At 47.4% G+C, this 23,948-nt stretch overlaps 1 protein-coding gene across 1 annotated transcript in view; it reads left to right on the forward strand.

The window, feature by feature from the left end:
• The first annotated feature begins 1,899 nt into the window (after positions 1–1,899).
• The window catches only part of SRRM4 (serine/arginine repetitive matrix 4), a 131,868-nt gene continuing 109,819 nt past the window's right edge, over positions 1,900–23,948 (forward strand). Inside the window, exon 1 of the mRNA XM_090063172.1 lies at positions 1,900–2,030. Coding sequence (XP_089919298.1) covers positions 1,900–2,030 — 131 coding nt within the window. The remainder of the gene's footprint in view (positions 2,031–23,948) is intronic.

A 23,948-nucleotide genomic window follows, 5' to 3' on the forward strand; every position in this document is an offset into this window, starting at 1 on the left:
AAGGTCAGCTGCTTTTACTTGTGCTTCAAAGCATCTCTTACAAGAAGCAATTTTTCTAAAGATATTCTCATTATATTCAGTGCTGAGGCACACAGCTAAGGCAAATCCTGTTGTATACTCACATTACACACACACAACCCCCCCCCCATCATCTGAACGTATATGATTGCGTATGTATGGCATTTAAAACGCAAATGTATAGAGAAAGGTCTGGTTTCTAAGATTGTCTCAATGGTGTTCTGCTGGTTCTATACTCACCTCTTTGTTTAGAACTATTTAATATCCAAAGCCTTTGGGAAGCTGCATTTTCCAGGGGCTTAAAATCAAGAGTCTTATGATTTACATCAGTTATCTTGCAACCTAGTTTTGGTGACCAGAGATTTGGGAGCTGTGAAATGTATATGGAATAAGGAAGTACATGTTCGGTAATATGGTCATAGGCAGAGAATATAGCGGGATGATGCCACACTGGCCTGCCCCAGTAAAATGCCTTGTCCTATACCACTGATGTCACTGGAAGCACCAGTAGAGACCACCTGCAAGTCAGCACTGATGCTCTTACCACCATTTTATCTAGATGTGTTCTATCCTGTTTCTACCCAATACTTTGTAGGATGGAGAAACCAACTTGAAGATAATCTAGTGACCCACTAATCCAAATGCTGGCAGGAAGGACATACTGAATTTGTAAGTGAAGTCTGAGGGCCAGACCCTTGGCTGATGCCAAGTGTAATTGGCTACATGAGCTCAGGTCCAATGAGCCTATCATCTGCTATGTGGTAGGAAGCTATTTCTTAAGGTGGAGGACAAGTGGCTTCAGCAGCTGTAGACTGAATAAGCCAGGGTGCAAGCACATCCTCACCACTGACCAAATGACTGGCAGATCTACAGTTCTGGGATGACTTTCCTTGTGGCTTTGGTAGCAGTTTTCGGGAGAAGGGAATCTGAAGAGACAACTGATGTCTTTTGGGGCACTTCTGTTGGACTACTTGTGTTTTTAAGTTTATCTACACTCTGAAAAGGTGGGAACTTCCCAGTTGTGTGTGCCACCCAGCTCCCTACACCAAGTGGGGCTGGGGGAGCATTTGGTGATCGGAGGCAGGTGCTGCTCTCACGAAGTGGAGGAATCGGCTTTCCTGAAGCTTTGTGCGGCTCGAGGACTACGGCTGCTTCAGAAGTGAGGGGGCTACGGGGTAGAGCCCGTTCCCTGCCCCGCGGGTCCTGTGGTGAGGGGCGGGCGGCCGCTGTCCCTGGGGGCTTCCCGGTGTTGTATGAGCAGACGGAGCCTGGGCTGTGGCCTCCTGGAAACGGGTCTTCCTGGTGCCGGGGAGGCCCGAGAGGCAGTGAGGAGAAAGGCCCGAGTGGAAGTGCCGAAGGGGGAGGCGGGGGCGCCCGAGGGCCTGGCCCGCGGGGTGCGGGAGCGGGTGGAGGTCTGTCGCACCCAGGAGCCCGGGGGTCTTGGCCGACCTGGGGCCTGAGGGGGGGTCGCAAAAGCTTCGCGCTTGGCCGCCTGCCCGGAGGGGGCTCAGACCGGCCGCGGCTGGAGCCCGGGGGCCGCCGCGGCCTGGCCCTCGCCCGCAGCTGGGAGCGAGCCCGGCCCCATTGTGCGGGGCGCACGCGGGGCCGCCCGCAGCCTTTTGTTATGCGGATGCCGGCGGGAGGCGGGGGGAGGGGGGGCGAGTCCTGCCCCTGCCCGGCCCCTGCCGCCACGTCACGGGGCAGGGAGACAAAACCGGAGCCGCGAGGCGGCTGCCAGACACACGCAGCCCCGCGCCCGCCCGCCCGCCCGCCGCCGCGGGCTCCCGCCGGCCCGGCCCGCCCCGCCCCGCCCCGCCCCGGGCGCGGAGGCCGCGTTCAGCACCGCGGAGAGCGCCCCCCCCCCCCCCCGCCGCCGCCGCCATGGCCGGCGTGCAGCAGGGCGAGAAGCTGCTCTTCGAGAAGTTCTGGCGAGGCACCTTCAAGGCCGTGGCCACGCCGAGACCCGGGAGCGTCATCGTGGCCAGCATCACCGCCCGCAAGCCGCTGCCCAGGTAAGGCCGCCGGCGCCGGCTGCCAAACTTTCCCCGGCCTCTGCCTCGGCACCCCTGGGGGCCGGCCCGCACCTCTGCGGAGGCAGGTCGCTTTCCAGCCCCGGCCCTGCTTCCCCCTGTGCCCGCTCCGGGGGCGGCTTGTCGACACCCGCCCTGCCGGGGGGGGGGAGTCTGCTCCACGCACCGGCGCGCGGAAACGTCCTGCTCCAGTTTAGTCGGCCCCTCAAGGAAGAGTTGGGAGCGGGTCAGGGAAAGATGGAGGGAGAAAATAACAAAAGAGCCCGGCTGGAGATGCCTCCAAGGCTTCCGCGAGGGGAAGGAGGGGTCAGGCAGTGTCCCGGGCACGCTGCAGGCAAATAAAGTTCCCATCCTTTCCCAAGCCAGCTCCGCAGGAACCTCTCGAGCAGCGCGATCTGCCACTCTCCGGTGGGTCCTTTCCTAGCTCTGAGGAGGGAAGTGGCTTCCAGTCTCCAAATCCACACGGGGATCATTTGTGTTGAACCAGGACGTGTCACAGGAAGAGACTATAGTAAGGAAGGGCTGTCTGGATGTTGCAAAAAAAAAAAAAAAGAGTGGATGCCCATTCTCGAAATGCCAACAGCAGCTTCCCCCCAGGGTGTCTGTTTAGTTTTTCCTACTCACTTTGAGAACGTTTCAAACAGGCAAAATCTTTTTGTTTTCCAAAAGCCGAAGTATCACAAATTGTTCTCGCAAATAGGTAGCATTGGAGCCCAAAGTGTTCACCTTACAGTTTGGAGAGTCATCCAATTGATGTGCTGCAGTAATAGCCTGTGGCTCAGATGGCCACTATGAACTGAAGCCATAATTACGGTGAATGGTTTATGAGCAGTCGGCAAGCTGGAGTACGTTTGCATTTCCCAGAGAATCTAAAGCAGTTCACTGGTGGCTTGTGAACGGGAAAAGGAACTGAATGAATTTAGTAATCAACAATAGTTTGCTTATTTGTAATATTGGGCTTTTTTCAAATATGAAGCTCCCTTATTAGTTTTGCTATGAATTACCTAATGGTCTGTGGCAGGTTTTTGGTTTGAGGATGACTAGTAACAGGAATAGACAGAAGCAAAGACTTCCTGGAAATCCCTAAGGCTGAGAGGGTGGCTTTGTCAAGACTGGCTAAGCCCTGTGCACTTGACACAGCATGGCAGGTTGTGCTGCTTGAAATAGTTCAGTCCAGTAGTGTTATCTGGCCTTGATTACTTGAGGATCATTTGGGACAAGATGTGATTATGCTGTGGTCTGCTTAATAATTATACAACATACTGGTCCAACAGTCCATGGAGAGACCAATAATTTACTTGGCTGTCCCCTTGGTTACATAATAAGTATGAGGTTTAAGAGAGGTGAAGACCCAAGCTAGGATGCAGTTACTTACTTACTTTGATCTTTTGTGTGTTAGGGTTGATATTTATGCTTAAACAGATACTCATGTATGTATTTATACTTATAGCTCCTCCAGGCATGTCTCATAAAAAAGATTTGAGCAAAATACTGGTAAAAGCCTTCAAAAGTGAAAATAGTTTTCTACTTTTGAACAAGGAGTTTAACACAGTTTTTAAGGTCAGGGAGTTTGGGTTGCTGCCACTAATTTCATCCTTTGACTGAGGGATTCTGCACATTGTGTGCATTTCTGAACAGAAGATAATGATTGGATTGTATATGATTACGCTGGAAATTTATAGCATAAAGCTTTTTCTGGAAACTGTCCCTTTAATTGAGCCAACAACTGTGCAGTCTTCTCCTTCAAGCATTTTTAAAACCATTAGCCTAGAGCTTGGTATTTTTTTATTTTTATTTTTTTTAAAAACCTTTTTCTCACCTTTATGTCCCAGAAGAAAGATCCTAATTTGATTAAAATCATTGTGACTCTGCTTAAGTCAGTGGAACTGTACTAATCTGTAGAGCATGTAAAGATTTAGCCATAGATCTTTTAAGAGGAATTTATATTTATAGGCCTTATACTTACATTTTAGTACTCTGAGAAACTGGGGGTTTTGTGGCTGGCCTGGATCTCACACTCTGGAAAGTAACTGTGCTTTAGAATAGCTCTTGGCCTCCACAGTCTAGAAACTATGAGATGTCCCTCTAGAAGCTGTAGACTATACACTAGTGTCTCTTATATTGCCACCATGAGAATTCTGGAATTTTAAACCTATAACTTATCTCTTTCTAGAGCGGACACTGACTTAGCACAGAGATCCGTGAACTTGCAAACCAGCTATAGCTGTGGATAGATAGTCTTTCTTTTAAAGCAAGAAAAATCTGGGAAGATTCAAACTTGGGCAGAGATCTGGTTCCCATTTATTTGCCATTACTAAATGGCTCAATCTGTGACTAGGTAGTCAGACAAAGCGATAGTTTAAATATAGACACATTTTCACGTGATCTCATAATGCTGCATTAGTGCAAATCAGGTCCTGATGGGTTTCTCATTGCCTGTAATAAAGGGCTCTCTCTTGTTCATTTCATTCAGAATGAGTTAGTTTTATATCTTCTAAATAGGACATGTGCAGAAAGGTGATGCAAGGCTGGATTTGCAATGCTGTGCCCATGAGGGCTTAACAAATGCAAGTGTAGGTGGTTTTATTCATTTGTGTGAGATTTCACCTCTGTGATACTTTAGCAGGCAGATCACTTCTCGATCAGAATAGTGGCATTTTGCACAAATGTTGAGGACAGGGCAGAGCGAGGAAGTCCATGGTCCAGGCTTGTATGCCAACTACTACCTGTGGCTATGTGCTGAAAATCAAATGTTGTGAGGATACCAGCATGCCCAGCCTTGCTGGATGCTGCCCTGGGCGCCCTCACAATGTGGAAGCACCACAAAGCAGCCAAAATCTACCTGGAAGTCAGAACTCCTCCTGCAGCTGAGATACTCTGTGCTACCAGGAGAGCAAGTATAGCTTAATCTCCTTTCTAACATGGCAGAAGGGAGGTGGATCCCTCCCTATGCCATCCTCTGCTTTCTTTCAGGCAAGTGGCACTTAAAGGGGTATACTTAGAGGTGATGTGGGCATTGTGAAGTGGTCATGAGCAGGCAATGAAACCCTTTTCCCCCTTCCCCCTGGTGCAATATGCTCCCAGAATCTGTTTGGCTTAACCATATTAGTCAGTTTAGGGTGAGAGAGGAACCACCCGCTGTCCAAATCAGTCCGCTTGTTACTAGCAAGAGCCGTAGTGCTCACTTGTAGGACATAGTGCCCTCTAGCATAACAAGTCAGAGGGGACCAGCAGCCATTAACTAGTCAGAGGGGACCAGCAGGTATTGGGGGAGTCCCTGTTCCCCCGAGCACTACCAGGAGTGACTAGAAATAACGGTCACAAGCTGGCAGAGGGTAAATTCAGATTAGACATCAGGAGGCGCTACTTCACGGCCAGGGCGGCTAGGGTCTGGAACCAACTTCCGAGCGAAGTGGTGCTGGCTCCTACCCTGGGGGTCTTTAAGACAAGGCTTGACAATCACCTTGCTGGGGTCGTTTGACTATAAGGGAGTGCAGCCCAGGTTCCTGGGACACAGCTGGTAAGCACACCCACTTTGCATAAATGCCACCTAGAAAACCATACGCTTTATATACAAAGAATTTCTTTCTGTCTGGCAGTACAGCAATAAATTTACTTTGCACTAATGGCCTTATTTCTTGTGGTTCCTGTGGACTTTAATTGGAGTTTGGGGAGCTCGGCACCTCTGGAAATCAGGCCCAATTAGCTCAGAAAGGTTTTTTTAAAGTGTTTGTACAAACATCTAAGGAATAATGATGTAAACAGGCCCCAGAGGCACATCCGAGCCTCTGGGAGTGAAGAAATCAAGCCAGTTGTTTAGCTGCTCCATTTCTAAAATTTCAGAGATTTATAGCACACATCTTACAAGATGGCAGCTCTCTGTACATCTCTCTCACACACACATACGCACTGTAGCAATGCTTACCCAGTGGCTTTCTCTCTTGCCTTGTAGGTCCTGTAATGTCTATCCTGTCTATTACTTGTAAGGCAAGAAGAAAAAGTAATTTAGATGCATCGCTCAGAATTGTTATCTCTAAAAAGCAAGTTGCAGCCATTCTATAGCATATAAGAATGGCTTTCTACCCATTTGGTTCAATCAAGGATTGTGACTTTAATGCTCAGATATCTGTTAGCAATTCTAAGCAGTGTTTGTACTGACTGTATTCAAAGGGGTTCTTTTGACAGCCTGTGGTTATGACTGTTGGGCCATCACAGGAGCTCTGTAATGGATGACCCTGCTCTCAGAAATGATGTGTTTTGCATGGGAAAGGAATCGATGCAGAGTTGTTTTGTGGCTCTCTTCCCCTCCTCCCCCTTCCACCTTTAAAGATGAATTTGTAATGAAAAGGAAAGTTTTTTGTAATGTTCTTTGTTGTATTGTTGGCCCTGGAAGGGTTTGTGTGAGCACCAAGGAGACTGAACCGCAGTTAGCTTCTCTGAGACTTTGCATTCAAGGATTTTAAACTTGAACGAATTAAGCCTTGTACCGCTTCTGAGCGGTGATATTTGTATTAGGCCTCAGTTTTCCCATTTGTAAAACAAAGCTATCTATGAAATGACTTGTTTAGTGCCCCCTGGGTGTTGGCAGCAGAGGTGGGAACAGAAGCCAAGACTAGTGACTGGAGCCTTGCAGCACCTCTGAGCAGAGAAACCAAGACTGGGAGCAAAGGGACTCGCCCAAAATCACACTGGGAGTCAGTGGCACTGGGAGTCTCCCAACTCCCTACCTGCTAGTCTTGCATTTCAATCGCTCAGTGCTGCTGCTCCTTTTCCAGTGTCAGAATTGTCAGAAATAATCAGAGTACACTGTGATGCTCCATGATGGGGCACTATTTCAGGACAGAAAGGTAATTGCTTTTACTGAAGCTTTGTACATTGATATTCATGACAGCATATGCAATTTAATTTTTTTAATCAAATAAGTATGGAGCTGACCCCCTTGCCTACCCTTTCCCCATTCTCCAGTGGGGAATGAGGGGGAGAGGAAGGAGCAAATGACCCTGAAGTGCAAAGAATATATTTATAAATCCCAGGGGCCAGTTGCATATATCTTTTTTGAAGTGCTGTTACCTTTCTCCATTGTCTGTTTTAATACTAATGCCATGCCGTGCATTGCTGATGGATATTTGGTTGTAACCATGTTGGTCTAAGGACGTAGGCAGGTTCTTTCCATAGGTTCTTTGCGTAGATGTGAGATCTTTTATTAGACCAACTGAGTAGTTGGAAAAAAGTTCTTAGCAAGCTTTTGGGCACAGTCACCCTTCTTCAGTCACCTTTGAAGAAGGCTGACTGCACCCGAAAGCTTGCTAAGAACTTTTCCCCAACTACTCAGCTGGCCTAATAAAATATATCACATCTCCTCAAAGAACCTTGCCTGCCTATGCACTGTTGGCGACCTTCTTTCCCACCCAGGAGTCTTGAAGGAACACGGCACCTCCCAGGAATGTGTCCTAAAAGTGAGGGTTGTTTCACAGGTTTAGTTCTTCACCTGGTGTTCAGAGTCAAAAGACCTGTGCCCACCTACATCATCCCACTATCTGTCCCACAATGCAGTGAAGCATCAAGTGCAAATTCTACATGCAGCTGCACCAGTGCGACTCCTTTGGGCCCAACTGGCTGCTGTTACTCCAGCTTTCCATATTTGCTTCCACTGACAAGAAAGTTGCCTCGTGCTTACCACAGGGTAAGTATGTGCATATGGGCAGTTACCCCAGGGGAGCCAGGACACTGAAAGTTCATGTCTTAACATACCTCACAGTAACATGCTTATGCACACTAATGTAAAATGGGGCTGTTGCAGCAGTGACTCATCTGGATTTCATTATTAATCTAGATGCGTGCCATTGTTGTTGAGCCAAATTTAGGTCTAAAGTAACCCACATCCTTGCCCCTCCATAAAACACTTCCAACTACACAGAGTGACAGTATGATTCCCAGGCAGCATGTAGTGCTTGCCACCACTTGCACTTCAAATCTGCATTTCTCTCAATCCTTCCACTTAAGGAATGGAAGAGGGAGGGGCGCCTGCTTCTGTTTTCTTCTTGAATCCTCTCCCTCTTGGGACCCCCCGACCCCCAAAGTCAGGATGCTAGTCACTCTGCTGCTCCCCATGCTGCTTCCCCAGATTGGTGTGCTTTCCCTGCCTGTGATGTATATCTACATTAATGCAGACTTTCAACTGCTGGTGTCAGAGGACCAGCTGCAGGAACGTGTTTTGTTATGGACAAGCGTGAAATTTACAATCTCTCTGATTGTGATCAATCAGATTAGGAAATTGAAAAAGACACTGCTTAGACTTCCAAATAAGAACAGCAAATCTAGTTTCCACAGAAAGCATTCAGTATATCTTCTGTCTTCATGCATGAGAGAAACTACAATTTCATCCCACACCCCCTTTTGCACCAGGCTGTATTACTTGCACATAGCTACCAGAGCTATGCATAAATGCTCTACATAAGCACATGCTGCCTCTCTTCCTTGGATTTTACAGAGAGATCCTTGCTTTTTCAATGTCACAGTCAAAGATTAAATAAAACACAGAATTAAGATGTTTCATAGTTAGTAGGGTTGGAAGGGACCTGAGCAGATCATCAAGTCCGACCCCCTGCCATGGCAGGAAAGAGTACTGGGGTCAAATGACCCCGGCAAGGTGATTGTCAAGCCTTGTCTTAAAGACCCCCAGGGTAGGAGCCAGCACCACTTTGCTTGGAAGTTGGTTCCAGATCCTAGCCACCCTGACAGTGAAGTAGCGCCTCCTGATGTCTAATCTGAATCTACCCTCTGCCGGCTTGTGACCATTATTTCTAGTCACTCCTAGCAGTGCTCGGGGAAACAGGGACTCCCCCAGTGACTGCTGGTCCCCTCTGACTAGTCTGTAATGTCATCGAAACAAAGCAAGCCAAATAGCATGAACAATATGAGGTTCCTAACACAGTGATTAAGTAATTCATACTGACGAAGGACTATTCAAAACAAATATTTAGTTACTATGGACTAAAAACGTTACCTGGGTGCTTTATTTGCCAACGCTTTATTTCCAGATTGACAGCTCTGCTGAGAAATACCGGATGTGATAATTTTCGTGCTTCATTAAAAGTTAGCAAATGCAAGTGTTCTTTCATTTTACAAGACAATAAACACTCCAGTGGGAGGCAAGGAACCATCTGTGCTTAGGTGTAGAAGGCTTTTAGTGTAACAGGAAAATAGTCTGATCTACTCCAGTTTGATGCGTTTCACACCTTCACACAAGCAAACTCTGCTGCAAACCACATTGAATGGGATCTCTGAAACAGGGCTTTGCCCAACCGTGCTCCTGCTGAGCAACTTCAAGATCTCTGTGTAAAGACAGCCCTGCTCCTTTTGTCTTCTCACAGCATATGTTGCAGAAAAGCAATACCCTGCACCAGTTCCAGGCAATGTGATATTCCCTGTGGTCACTCCATCTGCACTGAAGCACTTGGCTACAGGTGTTAGTTTTTTATTGTTTTCCAGTAACAAATTTAATCTGTTTAGCACCCTGTTTTCCCTAGGTGTGAGTGCCTGTGTCTCCTGCAGCAGAGGTGTTTTCCCTTGCTTATCCTTTTAAGGGTTAAAGTGATGGCCTGGGGTTCAGACCTACGTTCACTACCCTGCATTGTCTCAAAATCCATGTGTGTTCTTGAGCACGTCACTTGGGGCATATCTTCCCCACAAATTGACTGCAGCACCAGGTAAATGAGTTAGCTTTAACCACCATGGCTCGGGCACTAGAAGCAGTGTAGCTGCAGTATTGTGGCTCTGTTATTCTTCTGAGATGGGTGTAGAGCTGACCCATGCAATGTGGACATTCTTAATGCCCCTTTGACATTGTTAATGCCTCTCAATTCTTAGCCCCTCAATTTCTCATTTGTAACATGGGTGAAATTGCACTTTCCCCCCTATCTTGTGTATGTGGATTATAACCAAGCAGGCTGTCTCTAGACATGTCTGAGCCAGCACTGCACACAATGTTATTGAGGCCCCTAGCTGTTCCTGTGATATACATACCAAGCAGTGACATCATACTCCTGGGTTCCATGATGTCATTTGGGTGTTCTGGGTGTGAATGGTACCAGAATGTATTCAGCTGTATTTATTTGGTACTTTCTTGGACAAGTTGCAAGGAATTGATTGTAGAGGGTGGAAGGAGACTGGTCAGAAGTCTCTGGCTGGGGTGTGGCACTGTACTCACATGGGCATTTCATTCTGATTCTCTTATGCGAGCAAGCAACATGCATTGTTTATTTTTTAGGGTCAACGTGCTGTAAGCCCTAGAGCTTCCTCTCTTCTGTAGGATGTAGCTTTAGGAAAACATAATTCCAAAATGTCCACCAGCTTTAAACATGCTTTCTAAAGGCACCAAGCCTATGAACAACATCCCTGATGTTCCACTCCCCACATAGGAAGGGAATGGTGGTGGAGGATTATAATCATGCTAATGTAATTTTGAGATGCTGCCAGGGTTACGTAGGGGTTAATGCCCTTTCTAATGCTCTCATTAGCCCCACACATCAGCTACAAGCTTCTGTGCTCCATCCTACTTTTTAAAAAGAAAGTGCCTTTAAGGGTTCAAATCCTTTTAGAAACACTGCTGCCTTCCTGTCTCTGCTCTCAGGGTCTTTTCTCCAAACTGCCATCTGCGTTTCAGTAACACATTCATTGGATTAGCCTTTTCCTAGAGACTATTCCTGGCCAATTTAAGGGAGAGGTCCTTTATCCTTGTTCAGGGGAGAGGCAGCAGGGAGGAGAGTAACAGAGCAGCTAGCCAAATTTAAAATTAAATCGGCCACCTGGATTTCTTTTTTGTCACATGCTTGACAGCTGCTTGTCTCCTAAATTTTACAGAATTCTGTCCTGTATTTGCTTTCCTGATATTGTCAGTGATGGATACAATTGAATTTTTTACAGCATCATGCTACTAAGAAGCTCCTTCTGGACTTCTGAACCCATTGGAAGAAACTGTTCAGCAAGCCAGTCATTGCACTGTACTGCAATGAAACCGAATGTAGGGTATGGCCCACAGTGGGGCTGCTTTGGGCAGCACCACTGCTTTGTGCTGTTAACATAACCCAAGGGCTTCCTCACCTCATGCCATCTTTTAACTGATGCAAGGAGCACGGAGTCTAATCTCCACTTAGCCAGTTACTCCTGTGCCATGCAAGACCTGATCAGAAAGCTGTCAACAAAAGGGACGGTGGAGTTTTGACACAGCCCAATGTTTCACAGACTAATCCTCTTCAAGGAAAGTATTGTGGAGAGAGTATGCTGCCTAGCCGTGAGGTGGGAGACCCAGGTCAAGTTTCTGTTCCATCTGATTCACAGTTAACTTGGAAGACAAACTTTACTTTGCATCAGGGAAAGCAGGGACATTCACCTGGGATTTTCCCAGCCCCTGCCCTCAGTGCTAGACAACAGGGTATAAACCCATCACTCACTTTCCAACCCATCACTCACTTTCCAGCGGAGAAAAAAACATGAAGTGATATTCTCCAAACACCTTTGGTCTTTTCTCACCCCATCTCAGAAATCCTTTCCCTTGCTATTCTGGCAGTAAGGACACAAATCTCTACATTAGCTATATAATTGGTATGATGCCGCCTTTATCCCTATATCGAACACAGCTCTGTTGAGATCGAAGAACAAACCATTGGCTAGTAAACTGCAGTCAATTGGATTTGGGACCATTAAAATATTGTTCAAGCTCCTAGAACAAAAAAAATCTCTAATTCCTTCCCTCCTGTTTCCCCCCTCCCTAGTACTTCCCAGCTCTTGGGACTTGCTGTAGGGCGAAGTTAGTGAAAGAAATGGAATAGGTTGGCCATCAGTCAGAGTCCGTGCCCTTCAGTAGTGAAGTCTTCTGGAGCCAGCCCCAAAGGGAAATGGCTGAGGTGAACTGCTTTCCTAAGTAAATGGATTATTGAGCAGTTCGTAGCATGAAAGAATATACAAGGCAGTCAGGAAAAGGGGCTTTTCCAATTAACCTTTCCTGAAACATGCCTGTACTGTGTGGCAGTGGGACCTGTATTTAAGAGGACACCAGACCAAACTGTTCAAAAATTGGTGGAGCTGAGTTTGCTCTCCTACATCAGGCATGCTTTAGGGTAGAAATGGGTTTCAAGGCAGGAATCAAAGATTCTTGAGCTGAGACTGGAGAAATGGTGTGAGCAACTTTCAGCACTCTGGTCTGAGGCATGAGGTTCACCCACCTCTGAACAATGCTTTCCAACCCACACGTTACAGGAGAAGGGGTGGAGAGACCCAGAGACAGCTGTATTTCATGGACTTACTGGTAAGAAGAGGCTATCAAATCGTCTGATCTGGCCACAGGCAGAACATAGTTGTTAATGGATTCAGATTCCTTCCATTTGCAGCGGCACTGAGATGCCACGGTGACTCCTCCTGCATTACCACCTTCAACTCCTTTATTCTATGCAGGACTGTTGTTAAGAGTTCAGGGTTTATTTGGCTTAGACAGTTGTAAAAAGAAAAGCCAGGAAACACACCCACAAAGAGGAGAGGCAGGTTGTGTGTTCCTGACTCCATGCACAAGCTGCAGAGTTTACAAGTGGGAGCTTTTTTCCTCCTCTTGTAAGTTGGCTCAGAGACAAGTCTCTTCCTAGTCGCACAGTAGCAATAGCAAAATTCCACCCAGACAAACAAACCAAATCAGGGTCTTGCTTGCAAGGATGCAGTCCTTGTGGCTCTCGGCACGTGTGCACAGGTGTTGCTAACAGCAGAAGCTGAAGGGGGGAGGGGGAGCCAGGTGTTGCAAAAAGCCCGGTGTGGTTTGCAAGTGGAAAGACCCTATGTTGCTGCTGAGTCTAGGCAGAGAAGGAACCAGCTTGTAGAGGAGATTATTACTTCAAACTGAGCAGCTTCAACCTGAAACCAGCAAGGCAAAACCATAGGCTGTCTCAGAGGCATTTGGAAAAAAACTCATGCATCAAGATCCCTCTCCTCCCCTTTTCTCCAGCTGGGAGGGTATATTACCAACTCCAGTACACATCAGGAGCCAGATATTGCCCTCAGGTATAAATATTCTGCTCCCATTGAAATATATGGCAACAGTGCATATCTGTCTTGCTCTAAAGAGACAGCTGCTTCAGCTGCTCTAATTCAACGGTGCCTAGCACAGTGGGAGGCCCCATCTCAGCTGGAGTCCCTGGGTACTACTGCAGTCCAAATAAATAATAACCCAGGCGAGCTGGCATTGCCTCAGATGGGCAGCAGGCTGGAGCTGTCCAAAACCGGGTGACTTTACCTCCATCTCTGTGCCACAGCCTTCCTAGGAAGAGGCTGAAAGAACTTCCCCACACCCTTTCCCTTCCAGGTAGGTTGCTGCCAGCCCAGCAGCCCAAGTGCTGTACACAGACAGTGCTTGTTGCAGATCACTCACTGGAGCACTAACTCTGTGGCACTCCTTAGTGCTAAGTTAACTTTCTGTAGAAAATTTAAGTTTTTGGCAGGGCCATGATGAAAGGGGGTGAAAATAGTTATTTAATGTTTGGAAGTACCTTGGCACTTACAGCTGGATTGTTCGTGTGAGTTGCACCTTCCTGCTTGGAGCTGTGTGGTGCTTTGTTTCGTTTTTAAGAGAGCTATGGCAAGTGGAGGATCGTTTTGGAGGTTGTCATATAATGGTATTGCCTTGCTGTCAATGTGGCCTTTAAAGCCACAACGCATGTAAAAGTTCTTGTGTCCTGTGCTAGTTCCAACCCATCTGTTTTGTGCTGAGGCCAAGAGGTGGATTCACACACACAGATACTGCTTTGCTGGGCTGAATAACTTTTTAAATAAGCCTTGTCTGGCTTGCTTTTATGTTGATGGGTTAATTAGCTAATATCCCCAAATTGGTAAATGGCCTCATGAACTAATTAGGTATTAACCTGACTCCATTATAGATCAGTCATGAAAACAATTTCTTCCTAGGCAGGGATATTGAAGAGATTGATAAAATGTTTATCGATTGGGGAATATCCTTTCATTACTGCTGTTCATTTATAACTGGGTAAATCAAGTGCCATTGGTGGTAGCCTGGAGGTTTCTCACCTTCTCTGCTGCTAATCTGCAGGCAGCCATGCTTGCATTAAGATCTGTTCCATCAGGATCCATATAAGAGGCTCAGGACTGTACTTGCAAGAAAGCAAAGCAGAACTTTTCACTGATTGCAGGCTCAGTACAGGGAAGTCAGCACTTTCCCTTAGACTAGGAACATGAGACCAAAGAAAAGTATTTTAGACATGGATGAAATTCACCTTTTGTACAGAATCATGTGCATGACTTAAACCCTGAAAATAGAGCTTTGGGGATCCATAAGCTGTCTGACCCTCCCTCTCCCCCCGCCCCCGGGGCCTCCCAAGACAAGCATTCGATCCAAAGGTGGGATGCTGATATTCCTTGGAAACCTGGCTTAGCTTTTTCCTTTCCCTGGTCTTCTCTATAACATTCGACACAGTGGGTTCATCTACACATGTACTTAAGTGCACAGTAGACTAATTTGCTGTGCTGTAAAGTGTCACAGTCTACATGTGTGATGCTGTTAGACCACAGCAAACTAATTTTCACTGCTGTAAGATAGTATTGTCAGAGACAGCACTATCTTACTGCGGCAAAAATAACTGCACCTAAACACACATGTAAATGCTGACCTGGGTGTACGTTACACCTACTCAGCTCAGGCTGTAGGGGACCAGACTCCTGCCTGCTGTCTAGCCACAGGGCTCCACATGCTGGGGCACACTCATGCCCCAGCCAGCCCCTCTGCGTCCCAATGCCACCTTTCAGAGCCCAGGGCTGACCCCCTGAGCACCCCGCCAGCCCAGAGCTGCTCCCCCCGGCTCAAACTGCTGCAGTCCTAGGCACAGCATTTGCATGCACACCCTGGACTGCAACAGTTTGAACATCTACATGTGCCATTAAGGCACTATGATAAACTGCAGTTCAAACAGCACTGGAGTTTATCACACCCCCTTAATGCCACGTGTATATGCACCCACCGAGTAGTGCAGCCACTCATTTGTGATCCCCAGAATTGCTTCCTGACCAGGCCTGAGTAAATAATTCCTCACAAAACTAAGACTGGAGGATTTTCACTGTGAATAAGGTTCCCTGCCCTACCTAGAAACCGCACTCCTTTTCAGTGATTTGTCCCCAGGATGCATGAGTCATAGGTGATGACCCAACCTCTGGCCCCCAACTTGCCCTGATCCACAGAACTCTCTGGCTAGAGAGGTTCTCCCTTCAGAGGCTGCAGAAGGGCAGGAATCTGTCTGCTGAGAACTGATCTTCTTGATTGATCACACCCCTTCTGCCCCCCCTTTACCATCTCACATTCAGTAGCTGACTAAAATAGCACATTGGGATTCAGGTGCTCTCTCAGAGAGCACTGTGGGCTGCCTGCTGCCTGCTAGGAATGGAGGCTAGGGCTATTATTACTACCACTGTTCTGCTTTTTAAGCTACAATTCCCTTCCCTTGGCACTGATATTGCAAGGAGCTCCTAGATTTACAAGCTGTGAGGAATCCAGCTGAGGTGTTTACGCTTCCTTTCCACTTTTATGAACTAAAGTTGCTTTTTAAAAAAGATTTCATGAGCTAAAGATGTTTTGAAAGTAAGCAGATTTTACTAAGGAGAAGGAAAGTAAAATGAGGGGGAGGAAGAGGGCTGGTAAGGGAGGAGACATATAAATCAAGTAATCACGCCTTCTGTTAATTAGAATTACATGTAAAGGACAGCAATTCTTCTTACATAGTAAGTGAACTGGCCTCGCTATGCCCTTCCTCTCTGAAGAGGTTACTCCAGGCCCAGAACTTTGTGCATTGCAGTGGGCACATCTACACGTCATGTCACCCTACGCCAATATAGTGATGTGCTACATTGCTGTACAACGCACTACAGCGATGTAGCAATCTTATGGGTGTACATGGGAATGCTAGCTATGTTGCTGTAGTGGTGTACTCCCCGCTTATAGTGCGCTGTGTGTACCACCCGTAGGGCTCCCAAAGGAAGTTCTAAAGCATGGTACAGTAACAGTGTTGCTGTATGTAGACACATCCAGTCAGTCATTTTGGATACCATATTTTCTTGTATACAACACGCCCTTGTTTTTGAAAGGCAGAATGAAGGAAAAAGAAATCTTTCCTTGAAAATGCTGGCAAGTAGCTTTGGGGCTTTGGGTAACTAAGCAGCATCTAGGAAGCCCAGCATGCTCACTGTTCTGCTTCCTGTGGATCAAGTGCAGCCTTACCTTCACTCCCTTATCCCCACCCTACCCCAATTGCAGAGGCTTAAGCAATGGGAACTGCTCTTACCATATTTCCTTCTTTCCTTATATTCTGCACCCCAGTTTCCAGCAGCTTGCATTACATATAGACAAGAGAGACAGACAGAAGAAACAGAGGCACAGAGAGGGGGGTGACTTGGCCTGGGTTATGTGTCATGTCTTTGTAAGTCCTATATTTGGAACATGTGCTGCATGTTGAAAGTTGACATATCAGATGATTTTTTAATGTGCTGGAACAGTGATGATGCTATTTCTTTATATTCCTTGACTATATTCATAAACCAGCACCAAGTGCAAGTGGGGGAAGGAGCTGCAGAGGTTGAAAGGCTAGCTGGCTGAGTTCAAGCAGATCATCACCCCTGTCTTGCCTGGCAATGTTTCTCAAGCCACATGCTTCTGTTTTCAATGGAAATGATGTCTGGGATTTTAGATTACAGATTCTCCAGGGCTAGAGCCACATGTTCCACATGTCTATAAGATGCCCAGCATTATGCAAGTGCTCTGTACAAATAACAAGAATTCCCAGCTATTTTTAAGCTGCAGATGCTGAGCACCTGTCGGGATCTGCCCCAGATCTATGTTACTTTAGTTAGCAGTGACTTTTACCTCTTTAAATTTTGCATGATAAATATGCATCACTTCTTCACCTAGGCTCCTGGGATGCACAGTTGCCCTCTTTCTTCAAGGCTAGATGCATCAGAGTTCTTCTTCTCCTGACATATATTTCTCTTGTAACCTGGAGTCATGGTATGGAAGCACAGTTGTACTAGAAGGCACCTTTAATTGGCCAGATGTTGCATATTTAATAAGTATCAGCCTCTTTGAAAGGCAACCAGCTGAATTTGGAATTCCTGAGCTTCTGTGAATAAGGATGGGGTGATTAGGCCTTTGGAGTCTCTGCCGCAATTTCCTCATCTGTAAATTGGGAACAGAATGAGCTCAAAACCCCAACAGAAGCCTGAAGGGATGTTTATGGTCACTAATCATGATCAGATCAATTGATGTTACATCTGTGTGTATTGCACCTCAGCTGCGCTGCTAGAGATACTAGCAGCTAGAATGGCCAGCATGCTGTGGGGACTCAGAAGTTAACCACTTCACTCTTTCATGCAGCACTTGCCACATCACACTATCGAATGCTGCCAACCCCAAGCATTCAGGAATCGGGAATCTTTCTCAATGAACATGATTAGATTGGCTGAAAATCATGAGGTTTTAAAAAAATCAATGTGTGGTTTCACAGTCTCATAGGAAAGTAGGGCCGAAAGGGACTTTATAAGGTCATGTAATCCAGCCGCATGCTCAAGGCAGGTTCATCCCTGACTATACCATCCCAGCCAAGTGTCTGTGTAATCTGTTCTTGAAAATTTCCAGGGATAGAGATTACACAAATTCTCTGGGTAGCCTGTTTCAGTGCTTAACCACCCTCATAGTCACAGGTTCCTCTTCATCTCCAACCTAAATTTCCTCGGCTGACGTTTGAAGTTTCCTTTGGTTCCTCACTATTTTTACTTGTTTCTCTCTAAGCCTGGGAGCCTAAACTTAAAAACAAACAAACCTGTTATAAGGCCAAAATATTCCTTATCACTGGGCTCTGGGAGCTGGAGCTGTAAAGTCCAAGTCTGTACTGTACATTGAGGGCCTGAGCTGCTTCTCTCCTCCATGTTAGTGTCAGCCAGACAGAGGCATTTTATCCATCATTACCATACAACAAATAACATATCTGCGAAGCACTAAACCTTGGCAAATGTTTGTAGCAATCAGCTGCTGCATAATTACCATCCACAGAGAATCTGATTTGGGGACAGCCCTGCTGCGTGGGCAGAACGTGATGCCCAGAACTGCAGGACTGTGGGGGGAACAAAATACTCTGCTTGTGCAGCTGAGTGTAGGCTGGTGGGGGCAGCTGCTTCCTAGTTAAAAAGCAGCAGAGCCCCCAGAACAGGTCCTGGCCTTGTTAAATATACATGAAATCATGAGCCAGAGAAACGGGGGGCCAGTAAATTCACTGCTAATAGATTTTTTAAATAAAAAACAGCTAAGGGCTGCAGCGTGCAGCCCAGACTTTGGCTAATGAGGAGGAGGAAAGAAGGAAGAATGGGAAAGAGAGAAAGAAGGAATGAGAGACGAAGGTAGGGGTTGGCCTGTGCCACTTGCAAGGCAAGGGGACAAGTTTCTTCCCTGATGGAACTCCATTGACAACACAGGAGTTACACCAGAGATGAATTTGACCCAATTCAGATCCTCCTTAAGAGAGACTCATTGTATTCATCAGCTGTGCTAGAGCCGCAGCAAAGGTAAGAACATGCCTTAGAAAGTCTGTCTGGCATTGTCAGCGACAAGCTGTACAAGAACAGGCTGGGAGCACTTTGCTGCTACCGGTGCAGTGGCACTGAACTGGCAGAGGAATGTCCTTTCTGTTGGTGATGGGGCAGTCTCACAGCCCTCCTGCCCACAGCCTGACAGGTTCCCAGGGAGGCAGCAGCATGTCCCAGTCATGTCTGAGGGTTGGGAGCCCACACTGACCAGACAAACAGCCACACATTCAAAAAGGGAGACACTTGGAGGAGCTGAATGTGGCACACTCCCAAGCCCAGGAAATTTGCATACGGGCATTGGGCCAGATCCTCAGCCTGGTGCCCCTGGGGGGTTATTGATATCAATGCAGAGGGAGTCTAGAGTCCTAGAACTTTGTGCTACTGTGAGTCCAGCAAGGATCAAGCCTCTTGTTCTTCCCTTGTTTTCTCTCCTCTTTATCTGCACCATTTAACATCATCAAAGTCTCCTCCGGTGGAAAGGATGTAACACAGTGCACCCCGTACCCAGTTCTGGCTTGTTTGAAATGCAGTGTAATGTGTCTCTTTTATGAGGTTGCCTGGAAATAAACAAGGAAAAGAGCTAAAAGCAGCATGGGGGCCTTCTCCCAAAGCAGGACCTTGTCTGCGAAGCACCTGCTGTGCTGTAGGAGCCATAGCCATAATAATCTACCACTAATGAACATGATGTGGCATTCAGCAGGAGAAGTGCTGGTGGGAGGGTGTTACAAGCAGTGATCCTGATGGAGCAGCACTGTGTAAACAAGTCTGTTCCCTGACTCCTTCCAGTGCGAATGTAATGTGACTTGGAAACCGGCTCTGAGTGGTGCTCTGTAGCAGGTTTGCCTGCATGAGATGTCAAAACAAGTGCCTGACTTTCAAATCTGCAAGAGGGAAATAGGTCACTGTTAATGTCTCTGTTTTGTGGGAGATGAGGGGACAAGGAAAGAAATAACATGGTGGCATTCTCCTGGGTGCAGAGGATTACTAGCACATGGCCTGGCTCACTGCTCAGTGCGGGGGGCAGTGGAGAGGGCCTGGTAACTGCCGTGGTGAGCAAACCAGTGGGAGAATCCGTTTCCTGTGCACATTCAGCCCTTGTCAAGGTGAAAGCACTCTCAAAGCTTAGGTGTTGACAGTATGATCCTTTCACACTGCTCTCAGCGGCCTGCAGTCCTAGCCATCAGCATCCTCTGCTCTTCCAAAGTGAGCTCTCACCAGACACTGATCTGCAGATCCAGGCCTGCCCTGCAGCAAAGCCTGCTGATCTGCATCAAGTTAGCGAGGGCTTTATATCTGGGCCTCTGCACTTGCGCTGCACGTACAGAACTCCTGCCCCGTAACCAGTGGAGTGGGCAAAGGGAGAAGAGACAGGACAGTGAGTGGAGGGACTTCGGTTCTGACTCTAACATTGATCTGCTGTGGGACCTCAAGCAGCTCCCATCACCTCTTTGCCTCAGCTTTCCTTCCCCACATCTCTTGGTCAAGCCTGCTTAGATTGTAAGTGTTTTGGGATGCTTTGCTGTGTGGTTGCTCATTAGGGCCCTGATCTCAGACAGTAGGCACATCTAGGCACTACTGTAATATATACATGCTGCTGGGGAGAGGGCTGAGACCAATAATGTTATTTTCACTTGGTTTAACCTAATCCAGATTTGAACCAAATGTCAAATGCAGTAGTCCATGATGCCTTTCATCTCCTGACAGTGCAAGTCTAACATGCTGATAGGCCAATTCTCTGCACTTTTTGTCGCATTCTAGCTCTTCTCTTTCATGGGTGACTTCCTACATTTGCGTGTGCATCGCCCCTGTTGGAATATGGAATATTTATTTACCCTTAGAAGTCATCACTGTGCAAGTGTGACTAAGAGTAATTAGCCAAAAAGGAAGAAAACACTCAAACCCATGACAGAGCATTGTGATCTGGAAATCCTGCTGCATGCATACAATTGCATGTTAGCTCATCCTTTTTAAAAGGACTAGGTCTGCCTTCTCTAGTTGATGTTTTACTGTGGTAGATTTTAATGATGAGATCATAGGACAACTGAAGAAGTTGACCTCCATACCTACAGCCTCTATCTATTTATACCACTGGCAAACTTGGCCCTAACTTGCATAGAGGGAGAAGGCATTGGAGTCCACCTGAATTTAAAAAAGAAAGGTCCTTTTTCTGCCCTGTGGCTTTTGAGAGAAGGAGATCCCATGAAAAACGCATGCTTTGTATTGGGCTGCAAGAGGTATCATCTTGGTTTGTAAATCCCACCTGAGGTCAGGATCGCATTGTGCTAGATGCTGTATTTGCATACAGCGGGACAATCTCTGTCCTGAAGAGCTTGCAGCTGAAGTAGACAGGCTGAGCAATGGAAGGATTTGGATGCCCCTTCTTTATAGAAGAGGAACAGAGGGTGGAAACAGATGTCATCTGACATCTCATTTGTGCCACCTTAAGCATTTTTAAGGTGGCACAAATACTGAACAAATATATGTCCTTGCCCTTTGTTGTGCCACATGACAGGAAAAATCAGTGGTGCAATAAAAGGTAGTAATAGACTCCACTGCTTTATTTAGGTAGACATCTATTACCTTGTGGCACAATCCCTGCTCAGCCATGGGGCTGCTTAGGCAGGGAAAAGCCTGCTTTCCCCACTGCCCCAGACTCATGGCATGAATCTGGGGCAGCAGGAAAAACAGGGAGATCACACTTCTCCTTATTCTGCACCATCAAGGGTGGGACAAGGGGTGACGTGTGTTTTGCCCCATGAAGCGGATCAGCTGTGCTGCGAAACATTGCAGCACAGCTGATCCACTCCATTCAGTCGCATCTATTTCTAGCCTAAGGCACCTAGATTATGTGACTTTCCAGGTCACACAGGGCATCTGTCCGGGGAAAGTGAGAACTCAACTCAGATCTGAGTTCAATCCTATGTTTTAGCCATACAATCATGCTGGCTTCTGTGTCATCCAAATCTCTCTGAGGTAGGTGCAGAAAGCAAGTCTGGGTTTTACACTGGGTCACCAGTGGGAAGTGATTATGTCCAGAGCAGGCCTGATTAGAAAGCAGTGACCTCGGCTGCAATCAGCTTTTTGCCTCCATGTGAAGAAAAGACTGTGATGGGTTTATGCATCCTCCAGGACTGACCCTTGCTGGAGGAATGAGAAGGTCCTGGGCAGAATTGTCCTTGCCCTGCACACAGCCCATGTCCTGAGTGAGTTCCCTGCCTGCATCCCATCTCCCCCATGCAGCCAGGGAAATGCAACAGAACATGGGAAAAAGCAAAGAGCTCGCTGGGGTTGCTTGGGAAATGAGCTGTCACAAAGAGGTCCCAGAGATGGGAGTGGGGATCCCTTCCCTCGAGACTCCCTCTCTCTCTCACAGGCCCAGGCACCCTGACGGCAGATGGCCAGCTAAGTGGGTCATGCCAGGCTAGCTTTCAGGAATTTCCATTTTAACCCTGAATCTGCCAGCAGATATTGTGTGTGCAGGAGGATTTTGTTGCTTTTCCTATTAGCATGGGAAAGATTAAAAAACGTGTTATCTGCTTGGTTGCAGTCACTTGGAAGCTCTGCAGCCTGCATGTTTGTGTCAGCCACAAGTCACCACCAGAGTTACTCTGTGGTGAACCAGCTCCAGATGGAGTGAGGAGGGTCAGAATAGGCATGCTGTCAGCCCCTGGAAGCCTGGGTGCTTGGGAGGAGTTGATACCAGTCCGTGAAGCAAGGCCTGGGGAAGCAGGGAGGGAGTTCAGGGGTAAGAGGAAAGCTTTTTTGCCCCCGTTGATGCTCTGCTGCATTTCCCCCCCCCCCCCATGTCCCTGCAGTGTGCATATTTTCTGCCCCACCATGCTTTAGTGGTCAGCATAGTCCAGCTAGAAGCATCATAGACAGGGATTATTAACTCACACGGGTCTTCATGCATGTGGAAGCAGCCTCATCAGGCTGTATTCAGCTTAGCTTTCACTGGGCACATCTACATGTACACTTTACCATGGAGCTGACTAATTAACTCTGCAGTAAAGCATCACCATCTACATGTGTGGCACTTTTAGGCCACAGTAAGCTAATTAACTCTGCTGTAAGATAGTACTGCCTGACACAAGTACAATCCTATGGCAGAGTTATTTAGTGTGCACATGATGCATGTGTAGATGATGGCTGGGTCTGGCTGGAACATGGGGGCGCTATAGTGTGGGGGCCGCTTGCTGGCTAGCCCTGTACTATAGCACCCTTGGACCCCAACCAGCCCTTCAACAGCATGTTGAGCCAGGGCAGAGCAACTCTGGGCTGGCACACTGAACCCCCAGGCTCCCTGCCAGTCAGGGCTGTGCCGCCTCAGCTCAACATGCTAATACTGAGCCCAGGAGCAATAAACTCTGGTACACTGGACTTTATTCAGGCACTGCAGTTTATTAAGGCACATTAATAGCATATGTAGACACACCCACTGTGACTCAAATAGGCACAATCAGAAACTTGAGACACACTGTGGGCATCACACATTTATAAGATTTAACTTCTTTGCAGAAGTGGGCAGGATCCGGATAGAATTAAAAGTGACTTCTCCTTTTGGCTGGGAGTCCTGATGGTAGGCCCTGACATCAAGCATCAGAATGGAGGTGGAGGAGGCATCTCCCACTTTCTGGGCTAGGGATTGGGCATCTCATACCTACCTCCCCACCATCAGCAACACCATCCTGCACCAGGGCTGATGGGGGGGAATGCTTGCCCACAGGACTTGAATGAGCACAGCTATGGGCAGTGCAGCTTCACATGGCCCTGCAGCTTCCCACCCTCTCAAGCCTTCCCCCTGCTTTCTAGAGACACTGGGCTCTGCTACCACAGAACTAAAAAAAAAGCCACAAATTAAAATAACTCCAGGCCAGTTTGTCCCCAGTTTAAGCCATTAAAGTGAGTGGTTACACTAAGAGTGAGTATGACCCTGTGAGCTGCATGCAAATGAACCTCCAGCCAGGCCTGGGCCACAGCCAGGAGTAATGTTAGCCTCTTGGATTACAGACCGTGGCTCAGTTGCTTCCCAGCGCCAGAACCCAGTCTCCTTTGTGACCTACAGACTGGCTGGCTGACCCACAAACTGTCAGCTACCAATGCCCCCAAAGCCTGTCAGTTTGTCCCATCTAATACCCAGGGCAAAATGTGTGATGCTGCTTTCATCTAGGTTGAGGTGCCTCTCCCCACAGTGCTCAGCCTGTTGTCCTTGGGGCCACAGCACATCCCATTTTCCTCGGTATACAGGTTTCCCTGCTGGTACAGCCCAGCTCCAGGTGCTAC

This window comes from Crocodylus siamensis, chromosome 9, assembly GCF_052110815.1.
Source record: "Crocodylus siamensis isolate JL-2025a chromosome 9, ASM5211081v1, whole genome shotgun sequence".
Taxonomy (NCBI): Eukaryota; Metazoa; Chordata; order Crocodylia; family Crocodylidae; genus Crocodylus; species Crocodylus siamensis.